The sequence below is a fragment of the Hermetia illucens genome, chromosome 1, assembly GCF_905115235.1.
Source record: "Hermetia illucens chromosome 1, iHerIll2.2.curated.20191125, whole genome shotgun sequence".
NCBI classification, from domain to species: domain Eukaryota; kingdom Metazoa; phylum Arthropoda; class Insecta; order Diptera; family Stratiomyidae; genus Hermetia; species Hermetia illucens.
This window is the reverse complement of record NC_051849.1, coordinates 61,261,338-61,282,190: the sequence shown is the minus strand read 5'-3', so window position 1 is coordinate 61,282,190 and position 20,853 is coordinate 61,261,338. Positions and strand designations below refer to the sequence as shown.

Below are 20,853 nucleotides of genomic sequence, written 5' to 3'. Positions count from 1 at the left end.
TTTCCTTCATGAGTTAGGGTCAGGGTCAGTTTTGTTCTTTAGTATATGACGTAGAGACGTTGCGATGGTCGAGGTGATTGAGGCATTGTTTTTTGAACCTCGGCCTTATGCCACCGTTTGTGATCGTCTAAAAGCTATTGGCTAAAAGATTTATGATATAATTCATATATTAAAGGCCTGAGTGCTGTCACTACGGTTACTTCTTGTAAAAAAATAGGTATTTCAAGAAAGGATTGAAAGGTTATACACCTTTAATTAATTAAAATATAAATTGAGAAAAAATGGTGCTTGAAATTTTCATTTGGTCTCAGGAAATCCCATTCGAGCCGTGTTAATACTAAGAGCTGATACCCAGCAATTTGAAGCTAAGCTCGGAAGCGTCCTGGAGCACTTCATTTCCAAACCCTAATGGTAGCAACGCGGTAAATGGCCAGCATTGGATTTGTTGGGATCAGGAATCTGATTATGCTTCAGGTATTCATTCATTAAACCAGTTGATATCCTACATCCAAACTACAGTGCAAATTCTTACACCACTAGGTGCAAGATTTTAACCTAAGGGCTGAAATTGTCCTTAGGTTAGTGGCCTATCTTAATCAGAAAGGATTCGAACATTCTTCTCTACTTATTACTTTGAAACCCATTATTGAGGCAATTTCAATTCTACCTCATCTCCAAAACTAACATATACACCTTACTGCTTTGTATAGCGTCGGGAAATCATTCATTTGAACCCCCGACTTCGCTTTGACAATGATACGTGCTGTTTATTGAATGTTATTGTTCTCTGAGTGTTCACATTCATCTTGTGAGTATTTCTATCAGGTATACTGATGTATAAATGATGATGCATGGTTAATTGCAACTTCGTCTTCCTCCTCTTCAATGGCGCTGCAGCCCAAACCAGGTTTTGGTGTCCTTTATGCATCGACTCCAGTTGTCTCTATCTTGCGCCCTCAAGATCTATTTTCCCAGCCCTGTCAAATAAGTATCTATTTGCCACCTGCATCGACTTACTAAACTAAAACCAAGTGTGCAAGGTACTCATTTCCAGCCCAGTTATCTTATACCATGAGAATCCGGATGGTGCTCAGAAAGCATATGCGTTAAGAGAATTCCTGAAGGATGTGTCCTCATCCCAATCATTTACGGTTGCTTCCATGTGAGTCCTTCATTGTGGAGTTGCGTCTTACAATTTGGAGCGTATCAGAAGTGTTGAATAGGCCTAGCATTCATTGGTATAAATACTAAGGCTGCACTCAGCATAAGTCAGCACCGTCGTGCCATTCATAGTGAGGCTCTGCTTGTGACGATCCATGTCCCGCCATGATTGTGGGATTACGCTCACGCAGGTGGTAGTGAACTGATCGTGCCCACCACCATTTACACGGTTTTTCCCAAGTATTTTCGTGTCTGTCATTCATTCAAAATGACTGGTCCATTGTAACTGCCGCAATTTGTGCAGGACGGATATTCCCTGTCCATTAAAAACTTGATACAACTCAAAGTAGTACGAAATGTGCCAGGCCTCTCCTTATTTGTTTAGTTCAAATATTTTCTGCACTGCTCCCCGCTCGAATGAGTCAATGCGGTTTTCAAAGCCCCTGTCATTGTTCACTTTCCACACCCATAAATCTTATTAAAACTTTGTAAATATGTACCTAGTTTTCTTTTACAGTGTAATTTCTTTGAAAGGATTATATAGAGAACTGGAAAGTAAAGTTGGCTTGCTGCTATTGCTTGCCGCTGAAGTTACTCTCAATTTGCGTACTTAAAAAGTTGTTACAAAGTTCGGTCGAAAGTGAACTCGTCTATAATATTTTGTCGAACTATTATAGTTTTACGAACGCTGACCTTTAATCAGTATTGCTTTGCTAGTTCTACCAGTTTCTGGTATTCCTCCGTCGGTCCTGTTGATTTACTGTCTCCATTCCGGGTTCGAAACAACTAAGCTGCATTTCTTCTTCCTCTTTATCCTTTGTCGTGATCGTTAGCGAGGCCGATTCGTTTTGATCAGATCAGTAGCTTTTTTCGATCATAACCTTCGTCCGGGTAAAGTCAAAAGGCTCTGAAATTACCCTTCACCCTATGAACCTATCACTGTCGTTCAGTCTGATCAATGCGAATTACATGGTTTACATGGGTGCTATCGCATATTGATCGTGAATGTCCTCATTTCGGAGGTGATCCAAGGATGTTACATCACTTATTGAACGCTACCTGTTGGTCTCTATTACCGATGCACTCGCAATCAGAGAGGGTAATAGGGTGAACGACACTGCTGTAGCTTTTGGATTTCAGACGTTTGTTGATGAGTCAATCATAAAAACGCCAGCTGGGGAACGTCATTTCATCTGTTATGCGCCGATGCGTGCAATATTTTCATAGTGCAGTTCACCGTTGGCTAGAAGCTTTGATCCGAGCTATTTAAGTAACTCAGTTCTCGGCAGGTCGCTGTGATTAATAGCGACAGTCTCCGTTTCAGTGCGGTCGGTTTTCAAAAACTCTCTTTCATTCAGACTCAGTCTTTGGTACTTGTGGACGAGCTACGAGTTGCTTATAATCAGTTTTGTTGTGAGACTTTAGGAAGACATCACTTGCATTGAACAGTATGTAGAACGTTGTAATTTAGATGTCCCACGTGACACTGGCCATGACGAGAATGACGACAAGTGATGAGAAGGCACTTTCCTGATGAACACCAACAGAGACACGGAATGATTTTGATTTACTTGCCTCACTTCAATCGTTACTCTTCGAATCGTGGTAGAGCAACTAAACCTAACGCATTCGTATAGCACACGGTTAAACGTCTTCTTTAGATCCAGAAATGCGATGTGAAGAGGAAAGTGTTTCTTAATGAGAAACCGCGTAGTGTGTATTGCTCAACTTTTATAAGAGCCAGACTTGTTATGCTTTGCGGCAACCTTGCAATGTTGCAATTAAAATTACCCTGAATATTGGCAGATTTCGTTCTGTATTTCTTCACGTCATGGCTTATTATTGACCACGTTCTACAAATTTTGAAACTCATATCCATTTTACGAATTCATCCATTCTATAGTTTGGTGTTCATGATGAAGAATTTAATCTGTTCAATATTTCATTTGAAATTGCGACAGAAAATGCAGTTTTGAAGGAAACCTGTGTGTCCAAATTAGAGATTTTTTTCCAGCCATTGTTTTAAGCCTAAAGTTCGTAGTTCATTCTCGACTTATGCCGTTGATTTCTTGTTGTTAACTTTCTCTGGCTGATGACTACAATATTCTAGTTCAGCGGCCATGCTAGGCTTTGTACTGGGAGGACGGTAATCTTACACTTCAAAACCCAGCAATAATCCCCGCCTTTGTGGTGCCTAGTTTGGGGTTCAATCATTCTCAAACTTGAAACGGATTTGACTGATGCAAATCCGGCAATTACTTAGAAACCTCTGCTTAAAGCTCCATTTTTTGTTATTCGATAACCAATAAATATCGACAATTTTTTTTCTAAATTTTGGTGGTCTCTTGAGCCAACTACTTTAATTCGCATCCTTAATCATCATCAAGGAAAATATACACTAATGACATTATCAATGATATTATGCTAGACTAGTACTAGGGTACTGAAAAGAACTGATTTGCCAGCATTTCTTCTAGTTCAGATGCAAACAGTAGCAATACCTGATGCAAACGAGACGCCAGGGAACTGAGAAGTTCCTTTCAAATCAGTTCAAGTTCTAAGAGTCAAAAATATCTCAACTGACGATTTTAGCCAACAAAGTGAACCAACTCATCAGGTATTACCTCCCTAGCGCATTGATAGCACGATAGGAAGTAGCCACTAGGTGACTCGTACTCGACTTATACAAATCGTAGAGAACGTTAGTATTAGTGACCCGCAAAGAAATGAGCGATTTTAGTAGCGCGGATGGATTGTCTCAGGTAACGATAAACTGAGTTATGAGATTTCAGTGTTTTCTGGACTTAGTGACACTCCACAATTAGTGTTCCTACTGATCGATATATCACTCCTCACATCATCCGGACCAACTTTAAGAGTTGCAATCATCCCGATCCAGATGAGCTGAACTTGATACTGAACACGACAAAGACTAAAGATCTATAAGTGGAATGAAGATACATTTTATAAGTGAATTTTTCCTCGAATACATTCATTGTGGTTGACTTCACAAACTGGATGATAAATAAGACGCATGAGAGCAATATTATTCTCCTTCAAAACACTTTGCTTTTTTAATCTGGAATTGAGTACAAATATTCCAATCAAGCACAACTGGTAAACTTATTCGGAGCTAACTTACCAAGTAGCAAATATGGTAGCGCATTTCATTTAGAATCAAGGAGCGATCTGCCGGTTGATTTAAAAAAAAGGATTCCAAAATTACTAAACTGAATTTCTAGCTCAAAATTCATGTTGAATTCATTTTGTTTATCTAAGTTGCGGTTTCAGGACCGTAAAGAAAAATCGAGGCCCGAGGTGAACATTGTAGGGACCTCCCTATTATCCGTTTTTTTCATTTAAATTTTCATTCTGGACCCTGAGAAATCCTCCGTTTTCCGTCCTCCTCTCGTCTAATCTGCTGGATTGCAATATTCCTAGTGATCCTAGTGGTCCGGCTTGTTCATATACGAACGTATGTCCAAGAGGTTACATCGGACAAATAAGGAGATTGGTCACTATACGTCTTGCGGAACATTTTAAGGAAAGCTTATTTTCGAAGAAAAGTGACAGAAGGCTACAAAATCCATCGTGGCAGTTGAATTTTTTCACTTTCTTTACTAGTAACACCGAAAATACAGATTCAAGTTGAAATCCTGAAACTTTAGTAGTTTTTCATATGAAAAACAATTAAATGGTACTTACTGCTGAAGTCAAATGCCATGTTTCGTCTTGAGCTGTGATGACATATTTGATTTCGGAGCCGTGTTTTTTAGTGGATACCTGTCGATCCCTTTCCCCTCTTCTTCAGGAGCTGTTCAGATTCTTCCTCATCCGCCTGCTCTTGACGACTTGAAACTTTCTCGTTAAACAGTTTTTGCATTGCTTCCTTGGTGTGCTTAAAACAAATTGATTATTAACATAAACAAATGCTGTTCGTTGTGTCCTTTATTGGAATTGACTTTTTCACCGACTCCCGCTCACTACTTAAATGGTCAGCTATTAACTCCGATTATGTTAAGTAAAATACGTCCATCGAATCTTCAACAAAAAAATTCACAATTCAAAATACAACCATACATTTCAACTATGGCATTTCACTTTTCATCCCTGAATCCTTATCTTGAACAACGACAATGTGCTATCAACAACCTCAATAAAATTTCACGTAAAAGCTAAATGATTCCTAGAATGGTGGCAACATTTGCAAATTCATATCACTTTTGATAGGTCCAACAACAGAACGACATTGCTACCTCTCCGATCAAGATCCTTGAATTTATAGATGTCCCAAATGGCAAACAACTTTTCCATAACTCGTTCATTGACTTCTCGGGCAACAACCTCGATTTGAAATATGTACCTTGCAAATATTTTCTTTCCGTTCCTCCATTCCTTGGCCGTAGGCTGCCGTAAAAAGGATTCAATTGATTGTGAGTTCGTACAATCAGATGGAAATGAAATGAGGTAGTAATATCTGTCCAATCTGCCTGTCTGTCTTTGAGTGAGAAATGAATAATGGGTAAATTTTGAAATATCCGCGGTGTGTTGCATGCATCTTACATCTAAGCTAAAGAACGGTGCAATGTTCCTCCCCTGCAACGGCTTTCATTCCTTTCTACCCCAACTTCAATCTCCGGGTACTATAAACTCCTGATGTTTAATAGAGCAATAAAATACTTCGAAGTCATAATAAAAATCTAACATAATTCCATTCTGGCAATAAAAAGATTACGATAAGGATATAAACTTTTTTACTCGGTCCCGCATCATTGCAATACTTGTTACTATGCTCTCGTAGTCAAAGGAAATTTTAGGGAGAACGAAGCTCAATTCGTCCTCATTTATTGCAGCGTATAGACGATATCAATATCGAATTTGTGCGGAGAATATATAGAATTGTAAATATATTGAAGCGTTTTTAAGAAAGTCATAAATCACGAATTATTGACTGGGAAGCTTAAAGTTCATCTGTTTTGCCTTATAAATGAAGTTCGTTGATTGAAATGGTATAGATGTGGTCTACTTAGTAATAGAGTGTATTCATTGAAAGACTGGGAGTGTTTATTCGACCTATATACTCTCTAATTTATGACTTAATATTTTCCTAGTTTTTGCGAAGGTAATAAAATTCAAACAGAACAGAAAAATAATTGATTCCGTGCTTTCTATTGTAGCAAATACAGTTGTGAAAGTGAAAGTTGATACAGAACAAAATTACATTTGCATAGACAGCTCTCTGCTCACGGATAGAATGCTTGAATGCCCGGATTTCAAGCTAGCGATAATATTTAACAAATCAAATCAAATCAAATCAAAACCCAAACAGAATGAAACCAAAAACCAATCAAATGAGAACAAACGAATGAATCGGCAATTCAATTTTTTTCTGAGAAAATTCGTAACCGCAAGCTTTGCTAGCCATTCCGGAGCAGAGCAAAGCTTTCATCCGCTTTCTTTTCTGACCCATCTATCTATGTACATTTACTTACCTAACACAAGGATTTTCTATAGGTAATTCGTTGAGACGTGGAACACCATCCGACTGTTGCCATACGGACTCAAATCCAAGTACAGGAGGAGGCGGTGGCAGTGGCGGTGGTGGTGGCGGCGGCGGCGGTGGTGGTAGCGGGGATGGCGGAGGTGGTAATACCGTCAGTGTATCTGGCACCACACAAATTCATCCCCAACCCCATCAGCCAGATCATCATCACAATCCGCAACAGCCACAATCAGCATCAAATCAAATGACACAAGTCAGTTTCGTCGACGATGACAGTTCCTGCGATTCCAGATGGGGTAAGAGATTTGAGGAAAATCAGGAAAAAAGTGTAGAACGAATGAGGATAAAAATTCTCAACGAAGAACTCCCAAAGATAAACAGCAACTTTAGTGATTTGTCCGTAAGCTTTAAAAGCGGGATGTCCGTCGAGGAGCGAGAGTGAATGATGCTATACAAACATTCTATTCAAAACCCTGTATTCATTCGAAACTTAGTTTTTTTTAGTTGTTTTCCAAAAAGCGGGAAAGGATAGAAAAAGATTCCAATAGAAAAATGTTTATTTCTTCCCATCTCCTCACTCGTATTCTTGTATTTTGTTGATTATGTTTGTTTCATTTGATTTGGTTTCACTTCCGTCCAGAGTTTTATTTCAGTAATGGGGTTGCATGATTCAGGAATTCTTTCATAGATGACGGGATCTATAAGTTTAATTTCGATTTCTTTATAATAATACCAATCAGGAAAAGCTGGGGCAAACATTTTCAGGCTTAGTATTATTTTTAGATTTCACTCTATCATTACTTTTGAATGTGATTCATTTATATTGATTCACTTTTAGAAAGCATATACATAATAAACTAATTTGATTAACTTTTTCTCTCATCTTTCAGCTGACGGTGATATCAATGATGTACTGACGAAGACATTGGCTGAAGCTCATGCGAATACAAACACCAAATTAGAAATCGTTCATGAGATGTTTAGAAAGCCTCAGGTAAGATAATTGATTATAAGTTTCTAAAATAAATCTCGTTCAAATCTCGCTGGCGGCAGTGGCATTTGTATCTTGATTTGACATCGGATACCAGTCGACTCAGCTGTGAATGAGTACCTGAGTCAAATCAGGGTAATAATCTCAGGCGAGCGTAATGCTGACCACATTGCCTCCTACAGTGTTTTGTAGTGTACCGTTACGGTCTTGCACGAAATGCTCTAACACACTTCAAGGCCCTGATCCAATATGGATTGTTGTGCCAACGATTATTATTACTATTTCTAAAATAAATTGGTCGATTGAAATTTTTAATACCCTTGTCCCTTCAAAATTATACTATACGAAGTCAACAAATTGTGGTTAGTAATAGCTAACTCGAACCCGTTATCAATTGAAGTAAATGAAGGAAGAAGTAGACATTACGATTAGACAATTTGCAAATTTTAGAAAAGCAAGCTGTCAACCACAAAGTGCTGTAATCTCATCATGTTTGGGTTAACCAGTCAATATATTACAAGTCATTGATAAACCTTCTGCAATTTACTAGCTTGAACTTATATTAACCCAACCTACGCTGACAGTTCCTGGTAGTGGGCTTCAGAACTTACAATTTTCTGGGAAGCCTGCACTCTGCCTTCATCCTGGTTCCGGTCATCCTGGGATATTGGTTTTCTCGGCCCGTTTGCCAACGAAATTTTTCATTAGTTATTGTCTCAGGGTAAAATACCCCGATGGCACGATATAGACAGAAGGAGTTGATGAAAGCTTGACAGTTTTGAGTAACAGTGGTGGTCGCATTCCATATACGTCTTCCTTGGATCACAGAGAGACCACCAAATAATTGACTCTCTACATTTCGGACAAAGCACTGAAAGTGGATTAAGGACGGTTAATGCATTCGAGAGTTCAACAAAAACAATACTGGCTGGTTATATAAAGTGTTCGACGTCTTATAGTGCAAATAGGAAGAATTTAATGACCATTCAGACAGAGAACCTTTATTATCAGATAATACGTCATTAGATATAACTGAAATGCAAATTACTGTTTCCCTGGAACTTTCAATTTTTTATGCGTATTCTTGTTTCACCCAGAATGAGTACCTCTTGACAACTGTCTAGCTTTAGTCTAAGTTCATATATTAGTAATCGTAACAAATTCTAGGTGAGTTGGTTTCTCTTATTCCAAGTATCTCAGGTAGGGAAAACGGAAAAGGACAATGCTGTGGTCCTCGATTTCAAAAAGCATCAAATGTATAGAAAATGAGAAAAACCGCAAGTAATTAAACGCAAATTCAAGGATCATAAAAGAGGGAATGCAATAAGCAGGATTTTTCTCCAAGCGCTCTTTTGCAGATGGGAAATATGATTTTTTATGAATAATTTCTTGATCAACCACCACCTTATCTTCAGATGAAATCATTCAGTAAATTCTTGCAATTCAAATAAGAACTTTCCGCGTATGTTATAAGGAGTTGTCGAAGAGACTCCTTTTTCCTTTCTGTTAAAAATGGCCTTTGCGCAAGGTACAGGAACAGGGTATCGGCCAATATGAGAGAACCATCTCATTCTCTCCAAAATCCAACCTCAAATTTTCTCAAAGTACCACAAAAAAACATGTTTCATGGAGATGTCAGCCACGTCTAACAGATCGACTCTTTTCCGTGGAAGTGTTGCTACCTCGGGCTGAACGCTTAGAAACTTGAAGGAAGAAATGGCTTCTATCCTAAATGTATTAAACAAAAGCTTTGAAAAACTTCGTGCTTAAGAAAATAGAGGTATGGCTATTTTCCCAGATCAAGTAGCCAATCGCCTGAGAAAAAATGAAAAAAATGTGGGGATCCCTCAATTTTCCTTGAAATGCAGTAGGATTTACAAAACTAAACAGAAAAGTCCAAGCCATTGGGGAACAGACCGGGGACGGCGACAGATGACATTTTTCTATTTTATATAGCATGTTTTTTTAAGGGTTGATTAACGACATAAATACAACAACAATCAAAAGCAGTAGCGCGATTTACGGCCTTATTGAAAATGTCAATTTCCATTTGTGAAAAATGTCCGCCTTTTCTCTGGTAGTGAGTGCATACCTTTCAAATATAAGTCACTTAAACAACACTTAAGCAGTAATCTTTATGTGAATGCGACTTATACTAGCCCGCTTTGAAATCGCATTTCCAATCCCAATGTCGAGAAAATATTGTAAATTTTTGCGTGGCACCATTATGTGGGCTAATAGTCATCTCCCAAAAAGAGATGTTATATAAAAATTGGGAAACGTCCTCCGTCACCATTTCCCGGTTTAGAAGTGAAATGACAAACTTTATTGAAAATAAGGAAGCTGGAGAGTTGACTTAGGAAAGAGCTCCCATAAGTAATTGGCGCTGATTTTAAATCTATTAATACCTGGAGGGGGAGGGGGTGGTAATATAGCTGTAGATGGTTAACTGTAGCGAAGTTTTTACGATTTTTTTAAACGAAAGGAAGAGAAGGAGAGTAATAATATTTCAGGATGTTATCAATCATAACTTGAAGTGAATATTTATTTAAAAATAATATGAAATGACTACGTTGGTACCATTCTCCTGAGGCATGTTTACTATGAGCTCTTTTTCTCTTAATATAAACGAGCGCACTAGGAGAAATTTATCCATCGGAAACGACAACTTATCTCGATCTGTCAGACTACACAATGGATTCTTTGAAAATAAAACTCTGGTTCTTTCTACTCGATCCATTCATTATGTGATTTTTCGATGCTTTCCACGAAAGTAAACTACTCTCCAATAAGGACTAATTACGTGGATCGGAATAAAGAGAAATGCGGGGAGCAATATTTAGAGAATACAGAAGATAGTTCAAGATTTCCCACTTTATTCTTTCTAACTATATTTTGGCCGGCTAGACAGCATGTTGTCTTGCAGCAAAATGATTTTATCGTGTCTACTGTCATATGAGACTCCTTCAAAGTCTGATCCAAACGTATTAGCTGCGGTCGGTAACAATCGCCAGTCATTGTTTCACACGGTTCAAGAAATGCATAGTAAATTAAATCCCTTTGATCTCGATGAACTTGGTTCGCCTAACTCTTCCGTCGCTTATGTTTATTGTACTATATCCATTTTTCATCGCCAGTGATAATAGGATATAGAAAACTCTTTCTTTTCTGGCGTTCAAGAATCATCTTACATATCACCAAACGTCTCCCGATATCACTTTCTTTGAATTGGATACTCCAATTCCATGTTTTTGGACAATTCCTGCCACGCGTAAAGGCTTACCGACGTTAAGCTGTCAGCATGGTGGTCCTCGACGCAAAACCGGGGTGGCTGGAGTTCTTTACTAAAGCAGGCCTAGACCAGATACCGGTTGCCGCACTGTTAATAATGATGATAAATCTTCCAAAGTTCGTCTTGCATCTTCATCCAATAATTCTTGTAGTTATGTACCTTTGAATTGTTTCTGTGCCCCTTCACGTTCTTCATTACTCTTTATCACTCACTCGTGAAAATCATCGCCACCTTGAATAAGTCGAAATCACTCTTTACAAGCTGCATTAGAGGGAGCGTGACCATCGTAAATATAATCCAGTATGCAATTTGTCTCACCCCCACCTTCCTTAAAAACGTTATAATGAACTAAACCTTCTCTCAAACGCTGCTTTTTTGGGACGATCGTTGACATTTTCCACATCAAGTAAAAAATGATTTTTACACTTGAAAAGGATGCCATGGTATTTAAGCGAGCACGAAAGTAATATCTTAAACGGTACTTTTGCTAAAAAGGGGGAAGATAATTCACATCCCCAATATACTTTTTTCGATTTGATTGGTGGGAAAGAGAACCTCATCTTTGATTGGTGATGTGTCTCCAATAAAATAATAAACTATTCTTTATTTGCATCACTATATTCTTGACACGGAGGTTAAAGTGCATATCACAAACACATCAGGTGTTCACAAAAGGCACCGAATCGCTATGGTTAGCAGAAGTGAAACTCTGGGTAATACCCAAATCTGCTGTTTGTCGGATCGAGATAGCGTCAGTTGCTATTTGCACAAACGTAAGCTTAAACCAAAAGATAGCATCAGTTTCTCAATACTGGCGAGTGTCTGCATTCGCTTAATATCATCTTCTAAGTTACACATCCTTTCCTTATGTAGTAGGTATTCATTTGCCTTATTCTCATCGCAACTATAAAGTAGACTTTCTTGGATCTAAGTCGTTTCGACACCAACATTTTGATAAAATATGTTTCCGTTTTCCGTGTATATTTTTTTTGTGACGTTTTATTCTGTTATTTGGCTTTATGTCGATCTGGCGACTCACATTCTGGCCCAAGAAAGTGGTTGATTTCATTTTTTGGACTGGCTCGTGTTTCAATTATCCTTCCCCCTTAAACAAATACGCGGAACATCAAAATATTCCTTGACGAAAGGTGTCACGTGGAAATGAGCGGCATCGAAACGTTCGTGACAGAAAGACCTGCTTCGAATTTTCACATTCTTTTCTGGCAAAACTGCTTTCCCGCCCAAGATCTACTTTATCCTGCTCGGGTGGTCCATATAATAAATTCTTGGGAGGAGGGGGCAAACAACAACCGACAGTATTTTCCGAGTGCCAACTTCAAACTTGTCGTTGTCTCCGAGATCAGGCTACATCGCCTAATGTTAACATCCACTGGAGGCAAGAGCAGGTCGAAAATCTCGCTTATTGCCTAGGAAAGCGACCTATTTCAAAGTTCTTGGTGTTAGCTCGGCTCTACTTTTACGTAAACCCTGCATTATTTCTTCCTTCAGATATTGCAAACAGCTACGCCTTGATAGTTTTACATGAGTACCCGTCGTTTAGACCTAATCCCATGGTCTTCTTAAGACAATCCGAGCCCCACTTTGACAAGGAACAACAGTACCAGTCTATACTGAGTGCTTGGCTTAGCATTCAGTCTTGGATGCAAGACCTACTTAAATCGCTTCCGAACTAAGTAGTACGGCACCGGGGTTGAAATGCAACCCCACGTTTGAGGCCCCCTGATACTCCCACGAGGGGATCAACGGCTAATAATCGAGCTGAAACTACATGAACCAGAAATTCTCCTGAGACATGTAAATTCAGATTCGAAAATCCCCTGCATGTTAAGGGAATTTTGAAACTTTACCCTGGGAAATATAGAATAAAAGAAAATATGGAATCTCCGATTAGAGAGAAGGGACTTTTGCATCGAAAATTTCAGCCAATAATATCGTCTGATAGTGTCGCAAACTAGAAGGTTATAGATTCGTACCTGCTAACGTACCAAAACCTTAAAAATACTCTCGATATTAGTAGCGATTGTTCTGAAAGTTCAAGGGTAAGCTTCTATAGTGCAACCTAATATAGGGAACTATCAAAGCAGGGTTTAGTTAGACATCAATTCAAATATCGAATGTGGTATTTTATCTATCAGTACAGCAGTAAAAATTTGGAAAAAGATTCTCCAACGGCTATGTAATATTATTACCGCCTACATTCACGTGATTGATTTCAATATTTCTTCAATTATATGTTTTCCAGGATATATCACGATTACTGTACTACAAAAATATGGGACGAGAAGATCTCTGGTTAGACTGTGCTGATAAGCTTACGCAAATGATACAGAACATCATAGAATTTGCAAAACTGATACCGGGCTTTATGCGGCTTAGTCAGGATGATCAGGTAAGTAGAAAGTCGGCAATATAAATTAGATTCGTATTAATAAATAATTTGCTTTTCTTCGTAGATTCTTCTGCTTAAGACTGGTTCCTTTGAACTGGCAATTGTACGTATGTCACGACTGATGGATCTCTCTTCGAATGCCGTTTTATACGGCGATGTGATGCTCCCACAAGAAGCCTTCTATACGTCCGACTCATATGAGATGAAGTTGGTCAGTTGTATATTCGAGACCGCCAAATCGATTGCCGAACTGAAATTGACTGAAACCGAAATTGCACTCTATCAAAGTTTAGTACTATTATGGCCTGGTAAGTATATAAACACAGAAAAGGACTTCACTTTCTGGAACAGACATACTCGTATCATAAAATTCTTGATCTGGGGACTAAAAATCTACTTATCTTCCAGAACGGAATGGAGTGCGTGGTAATACTGAAATTCAAAGACTTTTTAATCTCAGTATGAACGCTATTCGACAGGAACTCGAATCAAATCACGCTCCTCTAAAGGGCGATGTTACAGTGTTGGACACATTGCTAAATAAAATACCAACGTTCCGGTAAGTAACAACCTCATTCACAAGAACAGATTTTCACACAGTTGTTGGTTTGAAAACACAGAAAAATCTGGACAAGAATTTCAGTAACTGGAAATATCGGAAAACTCATGGTCGTCTCCAAATCATTTGTAAATAAAATATTGAATATTCAGTAATAAGGTTATGATGTTCCAGACGAACAAGTAAAAGCATAAATCAAGATTCTTTCGAAGGCTGCAGTAACTGAACATTGTCCTAAAATTGCTGAAATTCTTCTCTGGAACATCATAGTTTTATGAAAATTTATTTGTGTTTAAAAAATCAATTGAGCAATTCCCGTAGAAAGGAGTTAGAAGCTAAGCTTCAAGTCCTTGTTCAAAGCCCATCATCATACTGAAATTCAAAACCATTTCACCGCATTGGAAATTTCCTGCCATAAGTTCACCTCATAATAATGGAAGGAATTTTATGTTGTATGTGTATGTGTTTGGAAGTAAGATTTAATCAAACCGTAAGTTTTTGCTCAATCAACATCATATTTGGTATAATTATTTATTTATAAAATGTTGCATGTACATTGAAATATTATAAATGAGATTTGGGCGAAGCGTTTAGAGTAATACTTTTGTAAGATTGGAGGATTAGAGTGATTCAGCTCATTTGTTGTGGAAAACTGGGTTCTAAAAATTCTTATATTTGACTTCAGCCTGCTTACAACTCGAAACGTCCCTGCTCGACTGATTTATATCCAATCGAATGGTCTGGGAATGGGTGCAAATTCTTTACTCGAAACTACATATTTTGATGTCGGAGCTCTTTACTAATGCCAGCCATCTCTGACTAAATATCATCATCTAAATAATATTCGTCTCTATTCTAAACAAGTGCCCAACATTTCCAAATTCCGAAATTTGATATTGTTGGAAACAGGTTTCTCTTGGTCACCATTTCTAGGTTTCTTCCAATGTGATCTCTTTTACATGAAACTTTATTATTACGATTTTATTCGACGAACTTTCAGGAAGCCAGGAAAAGATATGGATTTAGATTTTATTATAGATTCTTTAGACTTCTAACTCTTTCCTTTCTGCACTTTGTTAGATCGGAGGTATGCTACAGCTACCGAATCTCTTTCAAGAACTATCTAAAATTTGCTATAAATTTCAAAACCCCTCGAGTTTCTGAGTAGACTGTAAATTTGATGGAAAATATAGAAAATTTAGTCTCTTGTTACGATTTCCATTTTTGCAATGACTATGTTTTGTCCGAATGTACCTCTATTTTTCAACGTCGAGTTTCGAGTGTTTTTTATCATTTTCCTTTGTAACTTAAGCTTCATCAACCCCGAAACGTCTTCTGTCGGATTGGCATCTGGGCTTCGAATAGGACATTAAAATGTCAAGATGACATTTTCTTTTTTTTTTATAGATGCTTCCTGAAAATTTCACCACAAACTCAGCTTCGAGATTTCTGGTCAAAGCGTGAAGTGTTATCTAATCCTTGCTAAAAGAAGCATTGGTGTTGCTCGTTCCCAAATCGTTTCATCTTTTGTGACCAAGCTTATTCCAGCAACTACTGATCATAAAAATCGATTCGTCTCTGAATGGCTTAAGCCTCGGCTGATGTTTTCGATTGCTCGTTGCGTTAGACGTTTCTCCTGTAAAAAACGAGCATTTTTGAAAGTCTTCGCCTGACGGTATTTAATGACATCGACTGTTCTCTTCCTGTAATTTTCTTTTTATTGCCCCCAAAAATGATGTTGAAGGCTTCGTGAACAAAACGATGATGGCCTTGTCCTGTGCTTTACTTCATCTTCTTCCAGGAAGACCATCGATATTGCCATGCGTTTCAAAATAGTATCGATATTCCATTTCGATAACTCCTATTGGTATTCATTTTCTTTAAAATCTTCTAAAATGAAGGTGCAATTTCGATCCTGCTTTTGTACCAGAGGATTTGAATTCTAATTACCTGAACTCTACGTTGATATTGTGTATTTTCCTTCTTCATAACATTAGACATTTATAATTTCATGACATGCATACTTAATACTTGCTGACTCGCAGACGATGATCTGGCTCCTCTATATTTTTTTTTATTCTCCTCCTTTTTTCTTGCCTTTTCGCTCATGTCAGTCGTGGGCCTGCTTCAATATTACGTGCAGATTAAAATCGTTTCACTGTCTGTCTTTCTATTAAAGGATGGAGAACCTGGATGGAGTCTTCGTATTAAAGGATGGAGAACCCGAAACCCTGTCGATGGTTCTTGCCATCTAGTTATTTGAGATACTCAATTATTAAGACCATTTTCGCACTTCTTCATTTGCCCCCAAATCTTCCCATCAAGGGCTATGTCAGCTATAGACTGCGCCTTGTGTTAGTGTCTATTATTTTTCTCGGAAATCTCTTTACCCTCAGAACAATATGGATCGGTCCGTGGCTTTTCGGATTACCGTCCATGTTGCTTCTGAAGTTAGGGTATGCTCCACGACATTCGCCAATGGCAATTGAACTTTGGCTTCAACCTGAAACTCCTACTTATGCGCGGCAATTTAGGAAACAATATAATTCACGTCCGCCGTAACAACGTGTTGGATAATATAGTGTATCATCATGCCCAAAACAAGAGATGGTCGATACCCTCCGCGTTTGCTTAAGAATTACCCCAGGGCATAGCTAACTATATCATGAAATGATTTGATCTTCGAAGCAACGAGGGTGATGTGTGTGTTTATCGCATTTTTTATGAATCGTTTCACCTTTTTGCCACAATAGATCCATCATCATCAATGGCACAGCAGCCGATGCCCAGTAGAGATCTGCCTTAATAATAGACACAGTTGCAATAATTCCCGACGTGATTTCATATCCATCATAAAGGTCTCGGTCCTCCTTCGGCATTGGGGCCCAGCTATCAGAGCTCCTCCCTTAATAATAATAAAAATAACTATATCTTCCCTTGTCGGATATTATTCGATAAACGTGTTCATATTGTAAATGTGTCGAGACTGAGTACTGCAATGAACGAAAGGAACCAAGTGTTTAATGAAAATGGTCCCAATTTGATGTTGTTCTTAAGGTAAACCGTTAAGGCGAATGTAGTGCTATTAATACACCGAATGATACTGAGTCCGATGCCCTTCAACGCTTTACGCGTCGATTAGGATGGGGAGAGTGGTTTTTGTGGCCAAGTTTTTATCAATTTTATGTTCCACGAGAGCTAGGCTAGCATTTTTCAACCAGCATCTAATCTTCCAAGTTGCCTCTATGTCATCTAAAAAGGCAGCTTTTAGTTACATCCTTAGCTTCTGTCTATAAAACGGACTTCATTCACTATTAACGCTCGTGTTTGCTGTGGAAAGTATCATTTTAGGTTCAGTTCAGATGATGAAATAGCTGATTTTTGAAATACCGTATTTGTAGGTAGAAAAGGAAACATTCTTGAATTTCTTCATTTGAAAATCGGCAGTCTTATAATTAAGAAGATTTCCGACTCATCCAATAGCGCGCAGAATTCATGTTTGCATTTCAGTCGTCACTGATCTTCTCCTCGCTATACTCCAACAATTCGCTCAAGGTAATCTGCCCATTTATACCATATTGTCTCAGAACAGTGTGACGAGAAATCATCCCACTAAGCTTCACTCTATCACGCCCAGCCTAGTAGATTATTCCATTTTGCTGAGGTGACGTGTTCTTGTTAAATTGTGGTCAACAAATTTGAATTTGATCGATTGATGCCACTACTGATATTCGCCCAGACCTTCTTCCGCTTCGAAGTGCTACAGCGGGTTTCAAACCTTGGTTTCTTGAATCCAATGCCTGCAATCCTCTATAGCCGTATTCGCAAATTTCGTATACCTAATAATTAAGCGCTGCCAGCGTCGACGCATCCCAAACCGTCAAGAGCCTATTGGAGATTTCGCAATTTTATCACCTTAGAGACTTCGGGGTTGTCCTATATACTATATAGCTGTCTGTAGTTGTTGATTCGTCATCCACTCGAGCTGCTTTATGAATTTTTCTTATACCCTTTTTTCAAAGGCGTCAAAGTTTCCCATTCGTAACGTTACACAGGTCTAATCATTGTTTGATAGAATCGAAGCTTCGTCTTCCTGTGTATGCATTTCGACCTAATGTATGGACAATCAAATAATATGATTTATTTTCAAACTGTATTCCTTGTAATTCATATGCTTCTTATGGGTCGTTCGATAATTTAGTCCCCAAATTTTTAAAGTTATAAACGTTCACCACGTTATAATCACCAATTGTGATATTGTGTCTAGCTGACATCTGTTTTCTAGTTTGGGCTTACCTCCTTCGTTGTATCCTCGAGCTTCAGGAAAGTTTCCTTTCCACAAAAGAGGGAGTCCAGTATGTTGTTGATGTTATTGGCATTCGCCACTACTTGCGTTCACTTAAGGTACAGCGTATCGCGCGTGGTATCAACTGGGATTCTTATGACTGCGTGCGGGTCAAGTTGAAATACATTGGGGACAAAGGGTCCTCCTGCTTGAGATCGTTCCGTATTGAAAAAGGATCAGTCAGACTGTTTTGACTTTGCACTAGCGGAATTGAGCCTTTCGTGGTTGTTTTTGTGAGACGAACTTATTTACCTGGAATGCCAAACTACAGCATAGTTTCATAGGTCCCGATCGATACTGTCGTATGCTCGTTTGAAGTAGACATCAACATTGAAGTCGCAGAACTTCTCGAGCACTTTCACGGTGAAAAGCTGATCTATTGTTCATCGTCCACTTTTGAAACCTCCCTGGTACTTCCAGATTATATTTTCCACGAAAAGTTTTAGTCTGTTTTGCAGGATTTTTTTCGCGAATACTTTGTATGCTGAATAAAGCAGAAAGATGCTTCTGCAATTGTCGCATGGTAACTTGTCGCCTTTTTGGTAAATCGAACAGATCCTCCTTCCATATTTATTGGATATGTATGTGGACGGCCTTTTTCATGCAAATTGCTTTTCAATTGCACTGTGATTATTGATTCTCGGCGCTCTGTTTCGATTCAAACCTTTTATCACTGTATCGGTGTATCGATTCCAGTATCAATGTCACCTTCCTCCGCCAATGATCCTACCATTTTATGTCTACACATACTTATTTCTGGATGGACTCTTCCTTTTTCATCAGCGCCCTATTCGATTTTCTCTAAAGGTTGTCGTTTTAATGTTTTTTAATGTTTGTGGATTGTTGTATATATTGTTTGTACTCGTAGGCATCGTTTTTCCGATCAATTGGCACTGCTCGTCAAACCAATCGCTCTCACTTTTTCGCTCCCAGTAATGCCTCTTATCCAGTTTTATTAGCGTCTTTTATTCTTCTCCGTATGTCATTGACAGGTTTATTTTCCAGATCACTGATTTCTTCCAGTGTAGAAAAATATGCCTACGACACTAGTTCACTCTCGAGTCTATCGATGTTTAGTGTCTTAATGAGCCAGTTTTGTTATCGCACAATGTAGAGATGCAACACGGATACGAGGCTTTCACTAGTCTCAGTTCGCTCCTCGATACTTATGAATATTTAGGATCCCAGAGGCAATACCCTACTTCTTTTGTGTATGCATAGGGAGATGAACCCTGCTAGAGACGGAGTAAATGAGGCACTGACCATTGCTATTATTGGCCTCATCAAATCTTTAGCCTCTTGTTGTTCCTCAGTATACGTTTCCAGTTCCAATTTGGGCGTTAAAAACCCCAGGTAATAATTTAATTTCGTCGTGAGTTAGTAAATCGTACATAGTTTCTAAGTTCTCTCTAGGATGAAACCGAAATTCACATTTTTAAAAACGTGCATTACACACGAGATCAGTTTGTAGATACCTTCTCCCAACAGGCGCGGTCCATCATCAAGCGGATACCGATTCAGAGGTTTTGCCATGAACGATCAAAATCAAGACTTTCTCCTATTCAAAGAAATATATATGGCTAACGACCATTTTCAATCAGATCTACAGAAAAAATTAGGTTTTTTTTTCGCAAGCGAAAAAGCTGTTGAAATTCTTATGCAAATCAGCATCCAGTGAGCGGGCGGATGAATTAGCCAGGCGGTACTCCACTCTTTTCCGACAACCCGCTGTGTAAAGGGTAGAATCTACTCGCACTGCTTAACTACCACTGAATGCAGATATCGAAGGCTCACCATTTACGCCACGTCGAGGGGGATTTGGCTCTCCTATAACATGACTCGATCGGGAGAGCTTTTGGGCCCAAAGGGTGCAAATGCGTACAGGGTTACGGCACGGAGTACTAGCATATAGGGGAGCATGCCGAGAGAGTCCTCAGAGCGATCACTGATACCTTCCTATTTAGCACCCAGTGAGTGAAAATTTGGCAATTGACTTGTCTTGTGTCGCCTTTCACCAAATAAATTTTGTGTTGGCATCGTGTTGTCGTTGACAAAACCACAATACTTTCCCCAATATTAGTAAACAGAAGAATTTTTAACAAAACGTCGTCATACATCTTTTTCAGTAGTCATGGTAAGCAACTAGCATTGCCATCTGATACAGGGGTGCATTACCATTAAATCGCTAATTATAGTTACAAATGAAGTCATTCTTTTTAAACCTAATTGGACCGTCGGAGGGTCCTGCTATTTTTCTACGAATTTGGCTTGGTTCTTCTCTGCCTGCTGCTGCACGTACTGCTAATTTTTTGTATATAGTCAATACAAAAGGAAGAAAGAACGGGAGATTGCATTTTCTTTTGCAACGGATCTTCTGAAAGGAGGAAAAAGCAGATCAACTCATCTACCAGTCCAATTCGGGGAGAGTATAAGTCCATTGGCTCAGGCTATCCCGTTGTAAGTCACAAATGAATGCTTTAAACCCACCATGAAATTCTGGCGACGGAGCTAGCAACAGTTAACCGGACCTGAGATAAATCTTTCAAGACTTTCCCCGAAACTTATGTTATCAGATGGTTATCCGCAGTCGGT

The 20,853-nt window shown here is 38.7% G+C and overlaps 1 protein-coding gene across 12 annotated transcripts in view; it reads left to right on the top strand.

Moving 5' to 3' along the window:
• Nucleotides 1–20,853, top strand: part of LOC119654824 (probable nuclear hormone receptor HR3) — a 449,138-nt gene that overhangs the window by 409,897 nt on the left and 18,388 nt on the right. For 11 of the 12 annotated variants that reach the window (XM_038060465.1, XM_038060484.1, XM_038060458.1 and 8 more), the window contains 5 exons: nt 6,676–6,960; nt 7,555–7,658; nt 13,211–13,357; nt 13,422–13,665; nt 13,766–13,916. In XM_038060465.1, the coding sequence (XP_037916393.1) occupies nt 6,676–6,960; nt 7,555–7,658; nt 13,211–13,357; nt 13,422–13,665; nt 13,766–13,916 (931 nt within the window). The remainder of the gene's footprint in view (nt 1–6,675; nt 6,961–7,554; nt 7,659–13,210; nt 13,358–13,421; nt 13,666–13,765; nt 13,917–20,853) is intronic. The other variant, XM_038060448.1, reaches the window with a different exon arrangement.